The sequence below is a fragment of the Epargyreus clarus genome, unplaced genomic scaffold, assembly GCF_041222505.1.
Source record: "Epargyreus clarus isolate Ecla_fem2 unplaced genomic scaffold, WU_Ecla_fem_2.2 ptg000029l, whole genome shotgun sequence".
Lineage (NCBI taxonomy): Eukaryota > Metazoa > Arthropoda > Insecta > Lepidoptera > Hesperiidae > Epargyreus > Epargyreus clarus.
Genome location: NW_027332235.1, coordinates 6,628,875 through 6,649,904, shown reverse-complemented (window position 1 = coordinate 6,649,904; position 21,030 = coordinate 6,628,875). Strand labels below are relative to the sequence as shown.

The 21,030-nt window shown below is 35.0% G+C and overlaps 1 protein-coding gene across 1 annotated transcript; it reads right to left on the bottom strand.

Moving 5' to 3' along the window:
* Positions 1-3,889: 3,889 nt before the first annotated feature.
* Positions 3,890-20,086, bottom strand: fid (class I SAM-dependent methyltransferase fire dancer). The gene is made up of 7 exons (XM_073089616.1): positions 20,071-20,086; positions 19,609-19,848; positions 12,915-13,018; positions 11,276-11,479; positions 10,545-10,627; positions 8,432-10,413; positions 3,890-8,075 (listed from the first exon to the last, which is right to left on the bottom strand). The coding sequence occupies exons 1-7, from the start codon at positions 20,084-20,086 to the stop codon at positions 6,217-6,219; spliced, it is 4,488 nt and encodes a 1,495-aa protein (XP_072945717.1). The 3' UTR covers positions 3,890-6,216.
* Between the last annotated feature and the right edge of the window lie 944 nt (positions 20,087-21,030).

The following is a 21,030-nucleotide window of genomic DNA, read 5'->3' as shown; positions in this document are numbered from 1 at the left end:
GGCTTCTATAGGCCGCGCCAAACTGATAGTCCGTTCTGAAGTTGTTGCGAGCAGGTGTAGTCGTACTATTTGCTATGGCGACGCGATTTATTTCTATATATAGAGCGGCCTAGCAGTTTTACGCGAACTATAAACAATATTATTAAATTGCTACTCCTTTTGGTTTTATTAGTGATCCTAAAAATTGATGTTGTAAAAATACTGTTAATCTTAGACTAGATTGAATATTTGAAATCACACCACAGAGTGAGTATTAATTATAAGAATATATGATACTGCATTAACAAATGTAGCATGGACGATAGTGGGGCTAGACCTTTATCGTCCGGTATTATACTAATTATGTATTGTAAGAACATTTCAGCTTGTAATTTATATCGTAACATAGGATATTAAGTCGCCTGAATATTTTGTGTTTATTTTACGGTATAACTAATAAAATATTTATTAAACCAAATCTTGTTTTTTTATTCAATACAGATATCTGTTATTATTAAGACTATTTTGTGATAGTTTTTTAGAATAAAATAAATTGTTTTAAAAATCCCGTTTCATACAAAATATTATTTAAATTAAAAATATGCAATTGCACATGTACATGTGTATGGAAATTAGCCTAGTTCACATGGACATGAATGCACTAACATGTGTAAGATAATAAACTGCCGAAAATTGTTCCACAATTTGGCCGACAATTATTGTGAGTTAAAAATGTTCTTTGTAAGAGAAAAAAATAAGAACAGAGTCAAACATGTGCACATGGACATGTTTATGCGCAAACATGTGTAAGCAAATCAATCATGAACACATAAACATGTAATACACAGATAAATAAAAATATGCATATATGTATATTTCACGTGCTACGCGTACTTGCGTATACTTATTTGTGTATTGCATTTTATAAAGGCAAGTTCGAGTATTTATCAAGTATAGAAGCGTCCTCACTCACAACATTTAAAAAGGAGTTCTGTTTGCTGAAGATATCATGATAAATAACATATTTGTTACTTTGTACACGCTCAACCTATCATTCTTTACCTACTCTCCAATCATAGGTCTTCTGGTAGATATTTATTAGAGAAATAAGCAGTACCTTTGTGCACTTGTGTTCTCACAAACTCTCCTGTATTTTGTTTTTGTACATAAATGTTTAAATCATAGATAAGTATAGATATCTCACCGCCTTGTAATTGAAGGAAACCATTAAATGGCTTAAACGGCTGACAATGCTAGCCATTTAATGGATGTCATGGTATAATTTACGCGGAACAATGCCGACATGTGCAGTTAAGTGGTGCAAAAACATTAAATCGAAGAAAAAGTGCGGAGAATTATTGTTTTATTTATAAATGATCTAAAACTACATTTTTTTTAATATTTTTCAAACACGAAAATAGATGACAGCGACAATTTCAACTGTCAAAACTGGTTACATTTTCTTGTTGTTGTTTCATAGTAATCTTTATTAATCTATGGTTTAAATAAATAATTTTACTCACATTCCTAAGGTTGAAAGTACAAAATTATTTCATGTTACTCTTGAATGGATAAAATAAAACAAATGGAATATTTAAGTCTTCATTTTATTGTGAAGGTTGTCACCTAATATAATGTATAGGTACAGTATAATAAGCTTACAATGTATTACTGTATTTTCGTTTTTGTATTCGTAGTAGAGGCGAATAATACCTACAATATTGTCTAAACGCGAGACAAAGGTAACATTAGTAGTAGATTTGTTTTTTTATTAGTATCGAAATAGATTTTAGTCCGATAGATAAAACAAAACAAGGATTTTAGGCTTTATTTAAATTAAATTTACCTACCCGTAACTACGAGTATCTTTGCCTAATAACAGCAGTGTTCAGCGCTGCTGTGTTCGGCTTTGGAGGAAGTGGTAATTTGTTACTTCTTCCTTATTTCTGGTCTTTCAATATGTGCTTGGATCCTATTATTTTCGGTCATTTTAAGAGATGTGAATGTTTCATCAAATTTTTTGAGCATGCAGTACAACTTATGGTAAATAGCTACTGCCGCCACTGAGGTTACATTCCTACCATGGCCACAGGTTTCTTTCTACTGCTGAGGACTAAGTTGGAACGCCTAGGATAAGTATGTCTTTCTTACCACAAATACCCTTAAAAACAGAAGATAGCAGCGCTTTACACTGCAGAAATTCTTGTGACGGTGGTACTACCAGAGTCAATCCATGAAGGGTTTTACCATCTTCAAGTTATCTCTGGCTTCGTTTATGTTAATTAATTGTGTCACATGGCCCAAGCCCCTCCCCTAATGTTTGTACAAAGTTCTTTACAACTATAACATAAACACAGAACTATGTTCTCGTATATTAGTTACTATATTTTCATTATTACAGTAAACAACGAAAAAATAATTTACGTTTGTAGTTTTTTTTTGTAGGCTGTACTGCTAATGTTACCATTTGCCTCGTGTTCAATGACTTATAAAAACATGGATCTAACTGGCTAAATATATTGATGATAGCCTCGTTCGCGATTATATTTATGATCTTTACAAGTTAATATAATTTATATTATTGTAATTTAAATATATTTTATCTGTGCAATGAAATTGAGCGCGGAATTTGAACTATATTTGTCTTTGCATAAAATATAATTTCTTAATTACATACATATAATATTATAATATCTATGGATAGCGAACAATATACATTTTAATATTTGCCAAAGTAAAGTTTTAAATTTGAATATGGGTTTACACTATAACATTAATTAATATAACTCTACGTAGGTGTAAATTATGTCGAAATAACTAAAAACTGAAATAATTACAATTTTAGTTGAAACTGACCATAATTTAAATATTTAAAACAAAAAAGCACATTTTAGTAGACGACTTATTATGCAAAATTTGACACAAAATCTCTCAATATATCGAAAAAAGTTTATTGATTACAAGGAAATGTTATAAATCTGTTAAAAAGCGATAAAAGCCAATTACTTTGTATGTATTTTTTAATACTCAACATGTTTTAAGCTATTTTCGTCACACGTATAATTGTACACGTACATTGGTTTACAATGAAAATGTGTAGACTGGAACTTTTTGCAAGTTAATTGGTCGAAATCATTTTGCTTTGGCACTTTTAATGCACATTACCTTTTGTTGTAAACGTTATAATATATCCGTACTATATTCCGAGTTGGTCCTTACGACTGACAGCATCTGAACTACTAACTAACGATGTTATTTCTTCTTCTTTTAACTAAATATATTATTTTTTGTTAGTTAATTTAAATTAGGTTCATTTCATGGTGGTTTTGATTTTGTGTCATATTTTGCGATATATTGGTTACTTTTGAATGGGCAAATTTCATTTCTCCCATTTATGCATAAGTTACCATATAACATATATTTTGAAATCTGCCCATCATTCTAAACTCTTTTGGAATATAAATTAAACCAACTTATAAAAGTAATATACAAAGAAACGCATTTAAAATCATACGAAGAATTGTCCAAGCTATTCGGAGGGATTTTCAAATAATACGGTCGTGTCAATTTCTATCATATATCACAGACAAGCCAACATGAAATTCAGCAATCCAAAATACGTATTTACATAGCGGATATCCGTCTTAAAATAACATGTTGTAAGTAAAATTTTTACGGCGAAGTTAGATATTATACAGCTCGAATATTGTATCATTAGCTATATAATTTAAATATTGTACACTCGCTCACTGAATAACTAAAATCAGAAATGTTGATATTGAAAAAATTGTTTACAATTAAATTTCTGACTGACATTCAGTCAGCGACCGCGCAATATGGTGTCGATTTGGTCACTTGGAGAATAAGATAAGTTTAATATCTATTTTATTTCTCTACGTGCAAATTTTCAACGTTCACCCAACAGTGACACCCTGTTCGAAATATATGAAATAATACTCGCGATATACAAAAATAGGAAAAATTATACTTTGTCTACACTTAACCAGCACTGATATGCGTCAAAACTTCACAACTTTAAATTAATTTAACGCCTCTTGGGCCCACGTACACTTCCAAACTAATATTTTAGTATAGAAAACTTATTAAATTAATTGCATATATAATGAATGGAGTGTGTTGCGTAATGTTTCTCCGCGTTTGTGAATTTAGTGAACTGATGGCATTCAACTAATTTTGATCCTTTGAGCCGGATAAAACAATACACAGAAAGATCGGAAAATAGTTTTAACCATGTTTTTTGTGCCAAATGGAAGGTCTTTATCGAATATTTACGTGATCCGCATCTTTAAAGTATAAGATATAATAATAATATAAATACAAAACTCATAAAGTTATAAACAAAGTTTTACTATAACTATATGTATAACTGTAATTGAAATTATTTATTTTCTCTCAGTTCACTAAATACCAAACGCTAAAATCGACAGTGGTACTGACTTATAATGAAGACTTACGTAAGAGGTTAAATTAAGTTTGTTACTTGTGCATTTTACATATTACTTCTCCTAATAGCTACAGTTTCAGTAGTATTTATCTAATTGCATATACTATCCTATGACGCTGCTGACTACGAACCCTGTATATTTAAATGTAACATATTCTTGAGATTCGTTTAAATGTACATTATATTTTCCACAAATAAATATACAGGTCGTGTTCACGTCACTATACTAATTAATTGTAATCTCACTTGTTTTTTGATTATATAATTAGATTCTAGTAGCTTTATATACTTATAGCAATTATTTACATTACGATAACGATTATTTCCAACATTAATAATATTATATTTCGCGAAAGCAATCTTCATTATTATTGTTCTCAATACTATGGTATAATGCCATGATTTGTATAAGTTACAGTTATTTTCGATAATCAATCCAAGATTGCAAACATCGCGATATCTTTATTTACCTAACTTACCTACATACTTATGTTACGAACTAATAAATCATTGACAAAAGAAATTTAAAATTCGTTATTTTTTACTTACAATAAATTACAAATATGGGAAAATTATGACGCAACCTATTTTTGTACAAATAATTATATTGAAAGAATTACGATACTATTTATTTTTTGTTGAAAATACAGAAGAGAAGAATGGGCACCTTTCTGTAAGGCGATCATTTACAAGGTAGACTTAATAGATACGTACGTTGTACATACATTTTTGAGTATTGAACAAGTGGAATTTGTATGTATTTGTACTTTCAAGTATCATAAAATAGGCTAGGGCATATGTTTGCTATGACGCTACGTCGACTATACTTCTAACCTACTAAATGGTCCGATTTAGTACGAATCAAACATACAAAATTTAATGTTTCGGTGTGCGATCATTACATGGACCCGTACATATTAAAAACTCATTTCAATAGCGAGGCCAGCTCATTTTAACATCTTGAATATTAATACTGAAACAAAGTTACATTTTCAACTACTAATCGAGTTCTAAGGAGCTTTATACCATGATCCAAAACCACATGTTTTCAGAGTTCAGTAAATAGGTAAGTTACGTTAGAAGATATTTTATTCTAAAATCATATAATGAATGCCATACTATTCGTGTTATTGTCATAGAATAATTTATATTTTTAATAATCAAAAAACTATTTGGTAAGTTGTAATTAATTTGGTCTTGGAGAATGGTATAAACCAGATATCAGTAAATGTTTACAGTAAGTTTATAATACAACAGTATATATGAATGATGGATATAATAGTAAATAAGCTATGAATAGCTTATATCATACTTGAGCCACAGAAGTATATAATATATTATATTAATTTGATTTCTATTTAAAGCTCTTAGATTTCATGCGAGTTTAACTTTCGCATCGAATACCAAACGCCCGTGAAAAGGAACGCAGTTGCAATATTAACTTGCGTTTGGGCGAGTAATTTTGATTTCATTAAAGATAACAGCTATTAATCCAATATAGAATACCTATAATATATTAGGTTAAAACAAAAGCTTTGCTTTTGGCCATTTGCATAGGGTTTCATTCAAAACCCAGTTCCCGTATATCCTTAACACTCACTAGAGTTTGTCAAGAAGGTCACTTGAATTTACTAACTGCACTTATCAAATGTCCATTTCAAAATCATTGTTCATTCGCCAAACACATCAGGAGTTCGTCTGTAAAATTAGTCGATGCTGCATAATTACTTTAAGGCCAACGAACTAAAAATAAACCAAAGAATGGAACGCATTTAAATAGTCCATACTTGCACTTTTTCTGCTATAACACACCAACTGGCCTGGTCGTAGTAAGAGGATACTACGTGTAGACTTTCAACGTACTTCTCGATGAGTTGATCGAGTTCGCCTCGTTTGAAAACGTGGTAGTATCTGTGGTAGGTGACGGCACCGCCCTCGGATGGTAGGCTGTCGGAGCCGTCGCTCAGGGAGGGCAGCAGTGGAGCGTGTGGTATCGCGCGAGCTGGTACTGCAGGAATCGTCGCAGTTTCCTCTGAACAGGAACGAGTATCTAACAGTTTCCTATCCTTTGAGCATTCGCTGCAAGATGGTAATGATGCTAAACTAGCGCACCCTAAGGAAGCTGTGCTGCCTGTCTTGTCTCGCCTGCTCCAATCGCTGCCGGCGGACGTGTCGCTGGATTCGATAGAAAAACCAGACTTTAACGGTGCTGTGCTCGTGCTGGATCTTGAAGTTATCGATTCCGGACTTATTTCCATTTTATCTAAGTCACTTGAATCGGTAGACTGACCAACTTTGAGTGAAGATCGTTTGTCGGTGCTTGTACAGAGGGAATCAACGCTGATTTCTGATTCTAAGGAATAACCGGTTTCAAGAGACTGGCTTGTGTCGTAATTACCAGAATCGATAGTAATTTCTGGATTTCCATTGCTCGAAGATATGGCGCTGTCCTCGTCCGAGTTTTTCGTGTCTACGTCAGGTAATTTATCATCAATGATTGGTTTTACGTTATATTGAATGTTGGCACAATTGTTGAGGTATATGTCCTCATCGCTAGTAACTTTCATGGATTTCTTTAATTCTCTAAACTTTAAAATTACTGGATTCACATCCTTAGACTTCTTTTTGCTTTTAGTCTTGGAGCCGCATTTTGGAAACAGTTTGTTGATGTCAGTCTCATGCGTGTCGTGTATAGATACAAATGCATTTTTATCATTTGCTTTATCCGCATGAGTATCGTTGTTCTTTTTGAAAGGCTCTTCCAGATGTTGTAAGCTATCTGATAACTCATCTAATATTTTTTGCGTATTCCGATCTTCTTCTTCCCTTTTTAATCTGAGCGAAATACTTTTTTCACTGCTACTACTGCTGGGAAGATCAAAGTCTTCTTCATTTATTCGCTTTGAGTATTGATCAATTTCCTGTAACAATTTTTCGCTTAGTTTTTCAGCGAATTCATTCAAATGTTGACCTTGTTGTTCTTCAACCCAATCATCTTCTTTTGCAATCATATCTGATTTACACGTCACGAGCGGTTCATTAGCTTGTATTCTATTAAAACTTTCTGATTTAGAAATAGATTTTTCTGAATCAGTGCTGGATATTGAAATTGAGTCGTACGGTAACCTTGTTGGACTCCGATGACTCTTGCTCAGGTTTTCGTCAAGAGATCTTCCTTCAGGTCGATTAGGAGATAACCTGTTTAGGCTCCAAGTTGAATTACTAGTACTGCCCTGTTTTGGTGAACGATCTTTTGATCGACGACCAGGCGAAAGTCTTTCTAAGCTCGATGAACTTCCACTAGAGCTGGTGTGAGATTGTGATCGCGACTTATCTTCTAATATCCGAAGATCGCCTGGTGATAATTTATTAAGACTCCAGTTACTGCTACTGCTACTGCTAGAAGCACCTTGAACAATAGCCATTGCTTCAGCGCTCTCTATTTTTTCAAGATGCTTTCTTTTAGACCTTGGACTGGACTGAATGACAGTTTCGCAAGTTTCATCCAAGGAATGTGCTACTTCGGCTACGGCCTCGATTAGACTTTGAGGAGCAGCAGGTGAAGGCGAAGGTGATTTTTCTGGTGCTGTTGTTTCTTCTTTCTTTTCTTCCTTAGTCGGATTCGGGAGGTCTGGAATTGTAAAAATGTAATATGTATTAGTTTCATTTTACTGACGATATCTAATTTTTTTTATAAGACGATACAAAGAAAAATTGCCTAATCAACCGATTCTAAGTTTTTTGCGGCATGTAAGATTTTATGTTACTATGTTGTTCTTGTTTAAAAGAAGAATAATCGTAGATATACATAACTTAGTTAATATACATATATGATTACCTATATACATAATGTTGAGACTAGTTTGCAGTTTGCTGGCAAATAGAAATGTTCTTGCATACCTTGATCTTGTTTTTGGAAAATTTAATCTCATTTTTTAAATTTATCAATGTAAAAGAATACTAATAAGAATATTGAATAATGTATACCTTTTTCCATAGCAGTTTTGCGTAATTCTTCTGGAATGACGCTAATGACACTATCCACTGAATCTGGTGAGGACACGCCACTCGAATCGCTATCCATATCATCTGTTGCCGGATTAAATAGTTCCAAAGACATTAGTTTAGGGTGAGTCTTAGCAATGGGTTCAGATTTGTTAGTACCACGTACAATCGGGAAAGGTTGTCTCCTGCTATAATTTATTGGAGGTATTCCTTTGTTAAGCATCTCTTTTATTTGGCGTATTCTTTCTTTTCTTTTTCTCTCTGCGCTTCTAGAATCGAGAGTATCTGTTGATGACTTGTTAGAATCTTTGGGCTTAAATTGTGGGATCTCTGGCAGCTCAGCGACTGTTTGTAAAGTTATCTTAGGATAAGGTTTGACATCTTGTATTACACGGGGTTTTAAATCGTTTGTTTCGGCTGTAAGCTTATGTATTTCTTCAATATCTTTATTTATTTCGGCAATTAGTTCTTTTGTTATTTCTGTGGGTGTTTCCTCTTCTTCCTTAATTGGTGGTATTGGATCTATTTCTTCGAATATATCTATAGGAATAGTTTTATTAATTAGTGGTGGTGGTGGTGGTGGTGGTGGTGGTTCGGCTTGAATCACAATTTCCTCTGACTCTTTTGGTGGGGAATTTGGTTGACTCTTTGACTGAGGCTTAATTGGTGATGTTGACGTAGCATTGGTCGTAGAGTAATTTTTCAAACTATACTGAGTTACAAGTATTTTATTGACTGATCCCGGCGTTTGTACTGCGTTAGGCGATGAAGGTGGTCTGATTAATGGAAAGGCCTGTTTTATCCTGGGCGAAGGTAGCCCCGGTGAACTTTTCATCCTAGGTGACGTTGGTACTGAAGAGACTTTCAATCTAGGTGACGTAGGCCCCGGAGATAATGGTGTAGGTGATAAGGGATCTCCCGAACCGTCTGCTTTTGGTACGTATATTACTGAAGCGAAACTATCTTCTGAATCCACACTAGTATCACTTTGAAGACTACTATCTTTAGAAGAATCTGAACCATCTTCTCTGGAATGTCGTCTTTCTGGATAATTTTTGTCATTATTTGCATTATTGTCGCTCGGCGTAGGAACTTCTGGTACTGGTCCATGGCTCTTCCAGCCCTGGAGCATTCTGACAAATACAGTCACTTTATCTATATTCGTTGTTGACGTTTTGAACTTACTAGTGAGGCCGTTTTTGAGGGACTGAAATTTCTTGGCAGTTGTAGCCGACGTAGAGAAAATTGAGTCACGTATTGAGTCTAATGCGCCCGGTCTGCGGTATAAATATTCCTCATTTAGCGATGCTTGTTTTTGGATATTCTTTCTTAACCGCTCTTTTTCTCGTAATCTTTCCGCTGACATTAATTCTTCGTTTAGCGATGTTTGTTTGAAGACACCTGGTTTCTTTGACTGCATTCTTAATGTGTGTATTTTGAAATTGGGCATTTCTTCTACCATACTCTTCATATCAGTTGGTTTATCGAGATCTTCTTCTGCGTCGTCCTCGTTTATTGACTTCTTTTGTTTAACTAATTTAGGTTTTTTGCGTTGTTCAGCGGCTACAGTTGGCGGAGGTTCTTGTGGAGGTGGTTCGTTGTCATCTCCTCCAAGGCTTGGAAGGCTAGATCGCGATCGTACAAGTGCCCGCCGTTCTATATCTGCGATATCGGTTAAGCTTCGTGATTTAAGAGTCGACGACTCGGAGGGTTGCGAGACGAGTCTAGGTGGGAGGACTTCGTCCAGACGTCTTAACTCGATAGGGAGGTCTGCGGCTGGTGGTTCTGGTCGGACGCAAGGTCTCGGCGTCACCCTCGTATTTAGCCCCCAGGAGGGCAGAAATGAGCGACGGCCAGCGAGCCGCTGAAGAGCTCGCCGTACGAATGAGTAACAAGTTTCATTGGGCGACGAAAGGGACGATGAACCTGGGGAACCGTCCCGGCTTTTCCATGGCTCTGAAATGCTGGAAAACCGAGAAAATATGTAAGTATAATTTTGACACGTGGTTCCTGTATGCGTTGAGAGTTGATTATAGCACACAGTTAGTAATTATAATACAAGGCAATTTGCAAATGTTAAGACTAATGTACTTACTGATCATTGTCGACAGAAAGAAATCGGGGTGCCGGCGTTGGTGGACAGAGCGTTGCAGGTCGATGCCAGGGGATTAATACGTCCTGAAAATTTATAATCTGCTTTAATATCTTTAAATATCACAAAAATTAAAAAGATATATATTTATCTAGAAGTTGATACTTTTGCAATAATAACTAATCGGCTATACATTCATACATTCATACATTACGTGAGCTGTCCATATGGACAGCTCACGTAATGTATGGACAATGGTTATATTTGAATTTACTTTTTTTGTTCTTATATAAGAATTTACTTTTAAAAATTCTCTTATGCGCAACATTGGTAACGTAAATAGTGTCAATCGTGTTAATCTAAGTCTTCCTTGAAAAGCTAATATATTTTCAGGATGTACTTGAGTATTTCCTACAATAACGTGTTAATAATATTGAATAATTGCACATGTATAACACAATTGGAATAAAACCGTGAAAGTTAATCAATGTCTTTCGTGAATCCTAACTAATATAATAAATGCGAATATGATTTTGTTGGTGTGCTAATCTTTCCACGCATTCATTACATAACTGACTGTCGTGAAATTTTGTACACACGTTGTCGTGGTTTCGAAAAAGACAAGGTACAGTTAGCCCGATAAAAGAATCCCTTCCCGAGGGATATAAAAAAACCTCTAACTGCAAGTATTTTGCCCGTAAAAGCTAGTTATTCAAAAAAGTTTAGTTCCTAACCTGTGAATGAAAGTTCCGTCCCTCGTGCTCCATGGCCCAGACGGTCAGCAGCAAGCGACCACCGATCCGAGTGACTCTGGCGAGTTCCCGCAGCGCCATCGCGCGGCGCTCCACCGTCGCGAAGTGGTGGATCACCGCGATGGAGAGCACCGCGTCGAAGGACTCATCGCGGAACGGTAAGCACAGGTTGTCGCATACTACCACCTGGTTGGAAGGTATAATATTAAATTGATATTTAAACCTATTAATTATTCTAAGTTTAAGGTTTCTTGTGGCGTGAAACACAAATCAAATCAAATAATTTATTTCCTAGAACAAAGTAATTTATAAGTATCTTAAATTTAAATCGAGTACCTTATGTTCTACCACATTGGGCGTGCAAAATTTATATATCAGCACACACACACATATAAATTATCATTTCATTATAACACAAATAATAATATAAATATGAGTAAAGAAGCAATATAAATTCATTACCAACTTTACAAAATGTAATTTTGGAATGGGTGTGTTAAAAAAAAAGATATACTTAGTAGTATAAGTAAGTATCATAGTTGGTGTCTTGAAAAGATGTAGGTTGTGTTAATCTTCTTTCTATGTACCAGATGTATTTTTAGAAAAACTTTTGCGACATTGCTACACGTTTTTCATCCTTATACCTACCTAACTACTGCTACTGTGTTCCGCTTTGAAGGGAGTCGTAAGGCAGACTTATAAAATGAAATGAAACTTGTGAGGTGTTTCAACTTTTCAACGGTAGCAACGCAGTAGTCTAAAAGTAACTCCTGCTCTATTCCAAGTTTATTATAGACGTCATTTAGAGCCACTGACCACTTGGCCACTAGATAAATAGTTCAGCCGAATCCACGTTTTCGTAATAATAGATAGAAGGGATATTTTACGTTCATATAGGAAATTACGTTTTAAACTCGGCTACTATAAAACAATCAGCTATGCAATGGTTTTAGTAAGGTTTCTTGTTGCATAAGTAGCGGGTTATACTCGAATGGATAGATTAAACGAGATTATATACTTGCGTTCATTGTGTAGATTTACCTGAAATATGGTTAATTGAAATTGTTGTTTATGTAATGGCATTAAATATGTAGGGAAAAGTGATTTGTTTTTAGGGTTCTGTACTCAAAGGGTAACAAATGCAAGCCTTCCCTTCAAGCTAAACCTTTCTTGGCAGTGGGTAAAAACGGAAACCTATTACTAAGCCTCCTGTCTGTCCGTCTGTCACACTCACATGGCTCTATCTCTTGGACCGTAATGTATAGACACTTGAAATTTTCATGTATAACGGAGGCAGTTATAACAACATATAGGTACGAAAAATAAAAAAACTTGAAAATAAATGGGGGACGTCATATGAGAAATGGCTATTTCCAGAAGTTTTTCGCTTTATCCTCTAAACCGAAATAGGTAAACAAATATTTTTTTTCAATGCTTATCTTCTATGGGTGCTATGAGAACGAATACAAAAAATAAATGAAAATTTCGTGGAGTTCGATTCGCACTTGGCCAATTATTGCATTATCTTTTCCTTCAAATCAGAACACAGCAACATAATATCTCTGTTATAAGGCCGAAAAAGTTGAATGAACCTTCTACCGTTATATCAGTGGTCAGTTACCTCGTTGTTGTGATGATGGGCGTGGGCGGCGAGGCGCGTGCATCGGTCCCCGCCCACCGCGAATACGGACGGATTGACGCTCAGGTACTTGCCGTTGCCGCAGCCTGGAAATAAATAAATTGCTTAAAATATATGTATGTACAAGAACAAACACAACAAATTGGAAGTAAAACAAAAATATATCCAAATATTTAAAGATATATTATGATTATCTTTTACACGCGACTACGTACGCGTAAATTTTACAACATAAAGTGGTGCTAAATTTCAACCTAAATTTCCCTCCGCTAGGGAGGAGTTTTCGAAATTCCTTTCTTAATGTTAACTTCAGAACCTCTGGGCCAAATTTGCAACTCATAGAAATCTACAACTAACTCTAAATAGAATTGGAGTACACTTCAACACTGACTTCAGACTACAGTCTGAAGTCTGTCATCAGATACATAACCACAGATTAATAAATAATTACATAACTTAACCCTGAGGACTAAGTTTAAACGTATCGTGTGTTTAAAATTCTATTATTAGTTTTAACCAGAACATAGTAGCGTCTAACTCTGCTGCTGTAATGTAAAAAGAGATTTGTGGATTTTTAAGAACACCTAGAAGTTTCACATTATATCTGACCTTTAAGTCGGTATTTATTACATGAAAGAGGTTATTAAGGATAAACTGCGCGCTAACTTGATATTATAACTGTGGGCGTGTGATTTGGTTGGTTTCAGTTTGTACTGAGTCCATAGGTCGAATTAAACTTAATTATTATGAAAGCATTATATTTATTAGAATAAAATTAATAAGAAAGGTTAGAAGTTATGAATAAGGAGGAATAGAAAGAAACCTTTAGAAATCATGAGGCAATCTGTGGGTTTTAGTTTGGTAACGTTCTTTCATGTACAATTAAAAAAGAAACAAGTTTTCCCTAAAATTGAACATTGTATATACGGTATTGATAATACATGTACTTGGGTAATTATAAAAAGAATTTGACGGTGCATAGTCAATACATTTATGAAAATATTATGTATGTAAGAAAACACACTGATATGTTTGAAAAAAATAGTAACCACCATAACTTTAATACCAGAAATAGAAATAAATTAGCAATTCCTAAACATAGATTATGTAAGGTGGCTAGATCTTTTATGGGCAACTGTATTCGCTACTACAATAAAATACCCGACCACATTTTGAATCTCACAGAAAAAAAGTTCAAACATGTCGTTAAACTAACGCTATGTAAAAAAGCGTACTATAAAGTAAGTGATTATTTGACTGACAAAACGGTGTGGTCTGAATTAGCTCTAGCTCCACATGTACCATTACGTTAAGTTAACACTGTCAAAAACATTTTTTTTTTAAAGATGTGTGTTATGGAGTTTCTTTCGCCGCTTCTTCTCCATAACGAAACAGCTTTTGAAGTGGTGTTAGTTGTATTGACATTCAAAAAGTGCTCTGTAAAGAACCTATTTTGAATAAAAAAAAATGATTTGATTTGATTTGATTGAACTTATTATTTTATACAATAACCAACGGCATACGTACTCGTAGCACTTTCGTAGAAGCTCTACGAAAGCTTATAATATGATTTTTATAGAAAAAATGATGTCATAAGTTGTGCTTTTAATTTTTTAATACAACCAGGAGACAATGAACTTGCAGCATATTCAAAGATAATAATGTTATGTGATCATTATCGACAGTGCACATCAATAATAATTATCGTCAAATAATTATGTAGTAGTCGCCAATGTGTAGGAGTATGCCTAGGTTTATTCCAGCAATTTCATTTAAATTAGGAGTATTTATTATGTAACATATACCGTATATAATATATTATATATGTAGAGAAAAGATACAACTTATTCATAGAATTTTCTAACATTTCATTTTACATTGTTTCATCTATCACGTTTCTTAATACCAAGCGTGGGAGTAACATTCGAAATTGTTAGAAAATATCAGATTTTGTGGTGGAAGATGAGCTTGGATTAAAATAATAGGGAGAGCTTTTCTATTTGAGACAAAATAAACGTTGTAGGCGTTAAAGTACGCTTCCAACACCGCGGATTGTGACTCTCTACGCTAAATATATTCCTTATAAATATTGTACATTTAAAGTTTATAATTTAGTGAACATATTAACACGATGCGTTACACATCGATAAAAACTGTTTGATGAATAAATTGTGCACATACTATTATATCTACAGTTTTACTGAGACATAATATAGCTATTTACTGGGACACAGTGTTGATTGATTTCCTTTTAATAAAAACAATAAGTATACATTTTTCATGCTAATAATATATTCGGGAAATATCAGGCAACAAGGTTATCATCAACTTCAATTATATCATCTAGGGTTAACTAGCAAAGAAGCGTTTAGTACAAAATTTTGAAGAATTCTATTGCAAATATTAAAATCGCACCGAAAAACGTGTCGCAAGTCGCACATGTAAAAAGCATACCCAGCGGCTAGATCGGCATTTATGTAGGTGGGCAGAACGCGTCATCTACACAGGGCCGCATACCGTGCCCGGGGAACAGAATTACTGGTATTTCTAGAATTACAAGTATATTCCCCGACGGCATTTTATCCTCAGGTACCTAATATCTTAAATGCAAAAGTCGGTCAGCCTGTTTGGTAAATCCGTGATCGTACTAAGTAAGTGGTTGTCATAAAATTGAGCAAATATTGTGTATCGAAAGAAAAAACTAATACAATTCCCTTATATTTGGATGGTGTCGGCTACAAAGTTGAACATTTATGTTCGGTAAAACGTCAAAAAGAACTTTGGGAACGTGTATTTCTAGCGTGATGCATTTCTTACGTTTCAGGAATGGCAACACATATGTCATCGTCAGGTCAGGTCGGAAAAGTTATCTAAATGTGCTATCTTAATAATCCTCTTTTAATAGCTAAATTCCGAGTATCAACTATGACCTTTGAGTAGCAACCTACGCTTTCTAATAATAAAATAAAACATCGTTTAAATTATGTCCAAAGGGGATGACTCAATGTGAAAATATTTCTTACTAAAGAACGTAATGCGCTAGTTTTGTCTACGACCTACGTTATTTGAACAAAATTGACCTTAAAAATGGAATCTCTAGACAACGTTCTAGTGCAGACAACGCCATCTATTAGCAAGTAGGACAAGCGCGCTTGAAAAAAGGTTCCTATAAATGGATAAAGATGTAAATACGAAATAAATATGACAATGTGTATGATCAACTTTGTAGGTGATTACTTCTTTATACCCACTGAACATTTTTATTGATGATTACAATATTACAGCACTATGTAAAATATGCTCTATGTTTTAAGTCAGTGCAAACCACGGGGGCGAACTTACAATGTAAGCACCTCACACTAATTTCAAATAGAATAACACTTTCCTTTTTTTTGTTTACGAGGGGGGAACCTTCAAAAGGTACCCGACGACGTAGGAGCGACGCCGGGTTATGTGGGTTTTTTACCGCACTAACCCCCCAAGGTGACCGTCCTCAGCGTTTGGACGAGAACTCCGGGATCTCCGGGGGAACACAACCGGAGTCTTCCAAGCGCGATGCCAAGATCGGGGTCTGCCCTGGGGGGACCACACCATCTGGTGTTTACGACGGTATGCGACTACACATACCGTCGTCCTTCCCGGGGTTGCTTGCTAGACGATTCGAGCTCCCACTCTTGCCGCCCGCAACCCCCTTTTAGTTGCCTCTTACGACAGGCAGGGGATACCGTAGCCCTATTCTATTCCCAGGACTACAGGGACAGAATAACAGTCTCCTAAGGACTTGAGAACTTGACGGTTAAAAACCAGCATCAGACATAGTACTACTCGTATCATGAGGCACAAATAAGTGTGATGGCAGCTGCAATGGCACCAAACAGCTCTACCAACCTAATTTGAAATTTGCGATAGCTTCTATATATACCAATAAACGGGGACATAAATAGCTCAATTGCGACGAATCCCACCCCAGTCCTATATATAGTACATACTATCCATAGAACCACTCTCATCTCAGATTTTGTTTCACGGTGCTCGATTGTACTGCGGTAACAAAAGTTTCGAGTTCTTTAAAAGCCTTAAGTGCGCCTTCCGCCTTCGGTAAAGACACCATTTTGTTTTAAACTAAAACATTACCTATAATGGATAATGGAGGCAAATGGAGGCTACATGTGTTGTATTCAATTTGGTACAACATGTCAAGGGTATGTCGATTGAAATTATAATCGACTTTTACAATCAAATGCAAGGTTTTAATACCTTCATGTTGAATCTGCTCTTTATTTACATTTATCGAAGTGACAAATAGTGTTTTTGTACAAAACACAACACGACAACGGGCACATTTATTGGAAAGTCTACTAAAGCCAAGACTTAGAAATATTCAGATAATTCTGTGATGACATGGGCATTATAATTTTATAGAATCCCGTACTTAATCATATTCAAGTTCATAAGTCTGAAAGATTTATACTGTGCACACCCTATGCACGACATCACACCGAATATAAAAAGATATAAATTTATATGCATATATACAATGATATTTTAGTAATACATCTATGCATCTATAGTATTCTCAAATAAGACAACTTTACAAAAATGGACGGTGATTCATTTCGTCTCATTTTAGAAAATGGTTTTGGAGATTTATTAGTTTATTTGTTCACTAAATCCACAGCGTTACTTATTTATACTAATACTTAATATTGAAGTAATAGCCAAAAATGGATTTAGATACATTACGTTATAGATCGCACCAGTACCCTTACCATGAGTTTTTACGTTTTGACAAATATGACTGTTTTGGTATTTGTTTACATATTTGCCCATACTATCTCCGATCAGCGCCCCTAGCGGATAGTGTCAGAACTTGGAAATTGTATGGGCCACTGAACTATTCATCCCCTGGCGAAAACTCCAAAAGTACAATCCTACTGACTTCTTGAAGTTCATTGCAAGGTTGTGTTCAAATTAACGGGCAGGACAGAGGGCCGCCCACATCCTGACATTTACCTCGGCGAATCTACCATTGAATTGCTAATTATCTCTTGATGTTACATATTTTACAAGCTTGTGTGGGCAGACAGTCCTTTATGCACGCCCCCGAATATTTTACAAAACCGACGACTTTTAAATTAAAGACCTTGTCTTGTGAAAAAGATGTAAAGATGAATTTTAAAAAGTGTTTTTATTCGTAAATATAGCTTGTTTTAGTATGGTTTGTAATCCCAATTTTAAGTTATCTCTTGAGTGAAGTGTGAATGAGATATATAATACAAAACTGGTCATAATGTGTTTCATAGAAACGATATACAGAGTAATGAATGAATTGCAAGTTTTTTTGGTTGAGATATCAATGCGACAATCATCCCGGGGTCTATACCCGGTTCACGACATTTAAACTAAATATTTGTTTTAAGGTTTTTTACTTTTTGCTACTGCAGAAGTTTAGGTCATTACCTTTAGGTGTCATGACTGTCACGCCTATTTCTATGTAGTAGCGTTAAGTAGTTTGTAGTTTGTTTCGGTGGAGAGGCGTGGACGGTGGCTGGCTTATGAGATCATCTTAGTCTTTAGGAGTGGCAAGGTACCTGTGATCGACTTCAAGCAGAACTCCTGTTATAGGTATATGGCATGGCCATTAGCAGCAGTGACCACTAACCATCAGATGCATGCTATACATAGATATAATGATAGTTCCTATTATAAGAATAGCAAACAAGGTTTTGCGAATTAAGAAAAACTCATTGGCAAGTGTAATTCTATTTGTATTCGCGTACATAATTTGTCTTCAATGTTGCGAGCGATCTATCACGCAATTGTGCTCGCTAATTAACGCTTTTTACATTGGAATTTAATTTACTAGCGTGCCTAGGTTTCAATGCAAAAGTTAGTATCGCGTTCCATTTGCATGTTTGATTCTGAGAACTTAATGTAATGAATATGAAAGTGTTTCCTTTTATTAGTATTGTTACGACTGAAATTTTCTAGGTATAGTACGTAATTAGAACTTACACTTACCTAGGTGTTCTTTTTACAAAGAAAACCTATGAAATTTTTGTTGCAAATCTTTCTTTTAATATTTTTTATATTCTTAGTATTTTGTAGAATAAAATAGCCATTTCTTATTTTATTCCGGTGCGTGGAAATTATGATGTTTTTACATACCTATATATGTGGTTTAGCTTACACTATCATCCATTGTCATAATGTGTGTGTGACATTATTATTTTTAAATCATACATTTCTGAAGTTGCAATCTAGTTATTTAAAAACTTAACAGCACAGACCTTAAGGTCTGTGTTTAATAGTTTGGAAAATATGCCGTCATAAAATAATACGTTAATAAATTAAACTTTACCGTTACATAAGGTATTGTTAATATTTTGTAGTGTGAATATTTTTACCATTTATGTTTTTAAATATTTTTTCAATTAGATGTAACCTTGTGAATTTAGCAAATATAACGACCATAGACCTATTATATAGATTTGTTCCCTAAATACAGTACAAAAGAGACTTATTTTTTTGACGAGTGGGAACCTTTAAAAGGTACGCTATACTAAATTTAAAAGGTAAGCTATGCCGTGGGGATAGCAAGCTTGTGTAAATCGTAGGGTTACCGTGGCGGTATTCTGGTCCCGGAACTACAGGGACAGCAAAGCAAGACACTCACCAACGTCACAAACAAGGCTCCCCGGATCGAGATCGCTGAGAAACGAGCGTACAGCGGGGGCGGGCGCGCGCGGCGCCTCGTCGTCCTCCCCCGCCTGCTCGTACACGTCGTGCACGTACGCGCGCTCGAGCGCCGCGCCGCGCGCCGCGCACTCGCCCGCGCACGCGCCCGCCTCCGCGCCGCTCGCCGCCGCGCCCGCGCCCGCGCCATCCGCCATCACCGCACTGCCATTGCACAGCGCTGGAACGTTTAAAATACACACGGTTAATACACATTTAATGAATAAGTTAATTCTTAAACTTATGGTAGCTGTGTATCCGAATAGGTTCTTCGTTCTTAAATAAATATTCTTTTTTATTCTTAATAATTCTTAATCTTAGTAACTAAATTAATTAATTAAAATATACATAATATCTTCAGAAATTTGTAATTGTATCTCTATTTTTAATTTCGTCAACTAACTGAGGGGTGGTAACATATCTATTGGTACACTCATAGACTTTGTTTCGCTACGCTCCAGACTTGAGGTTGACTCGAGTAGTTTTGAAGTTTGTTACAGATAAAGCAACGCTATGTATACTTCGCAAGTCTGTAATTTTAGGTAAAATAATTTATAAATAATAATTAGATCCTGCATGATTACTGCAACTGCTTTTAAATTAAAGTAAAATACAAAGCATGCTATATTTATAAAATCAATACTTAGAAGTGTTAAATCAAATTTCAACGCTATCAATTTAAAACAGTTTTTTTACAGGATAATAATTTAAGGCATTACCAATTCAAAAATTGCGTAATAGTTGCATAGTCGTTGCGTAATATACATATAAGAGTTGAACTACTAAGTTCTATAGTTGATCATAACGAATACAACTCAGAAGTTACCTAATCCTACCTTATATATATATATATATATATATATATCGTCATTGCAATCGAGCGATCTATTTCTGTTTTGAGTAATTGTAACAGAACGGTGCGGCAGCGGTGGACGTCACGCGTTACGTAAACGAAGGCTTTTGGTGAACGAACTGGCTTAACTGTATCGCTACACTATACGTTATAAATAGATTATGTATACTAAAATACTTAGTTGGCCGCGATTTCAATGAATAAATCAAAGATTTTTTGATTTAACAGTTTACAATGTCTATTAAGGCTTTTACTGCATTAGACTCTTTCTTTACTATGGTTATAGGTTATGTTTTAGATGTACTTCCTTTTGTAATATAATAATTTTAAGCTTTTTTACCACTTACCATCAGTTGGATTGCATGCTCGTTTGCCACGTCATATAAAAAAAGTAAGGATTTTGTTTAAGACATCAATAGTCAAATAGTAACACATACAAATCATCTATCAACCTACATCTATAAAGTATGCATGACGATGAAACACCAAACGGTTTTAACTTACAAAGCT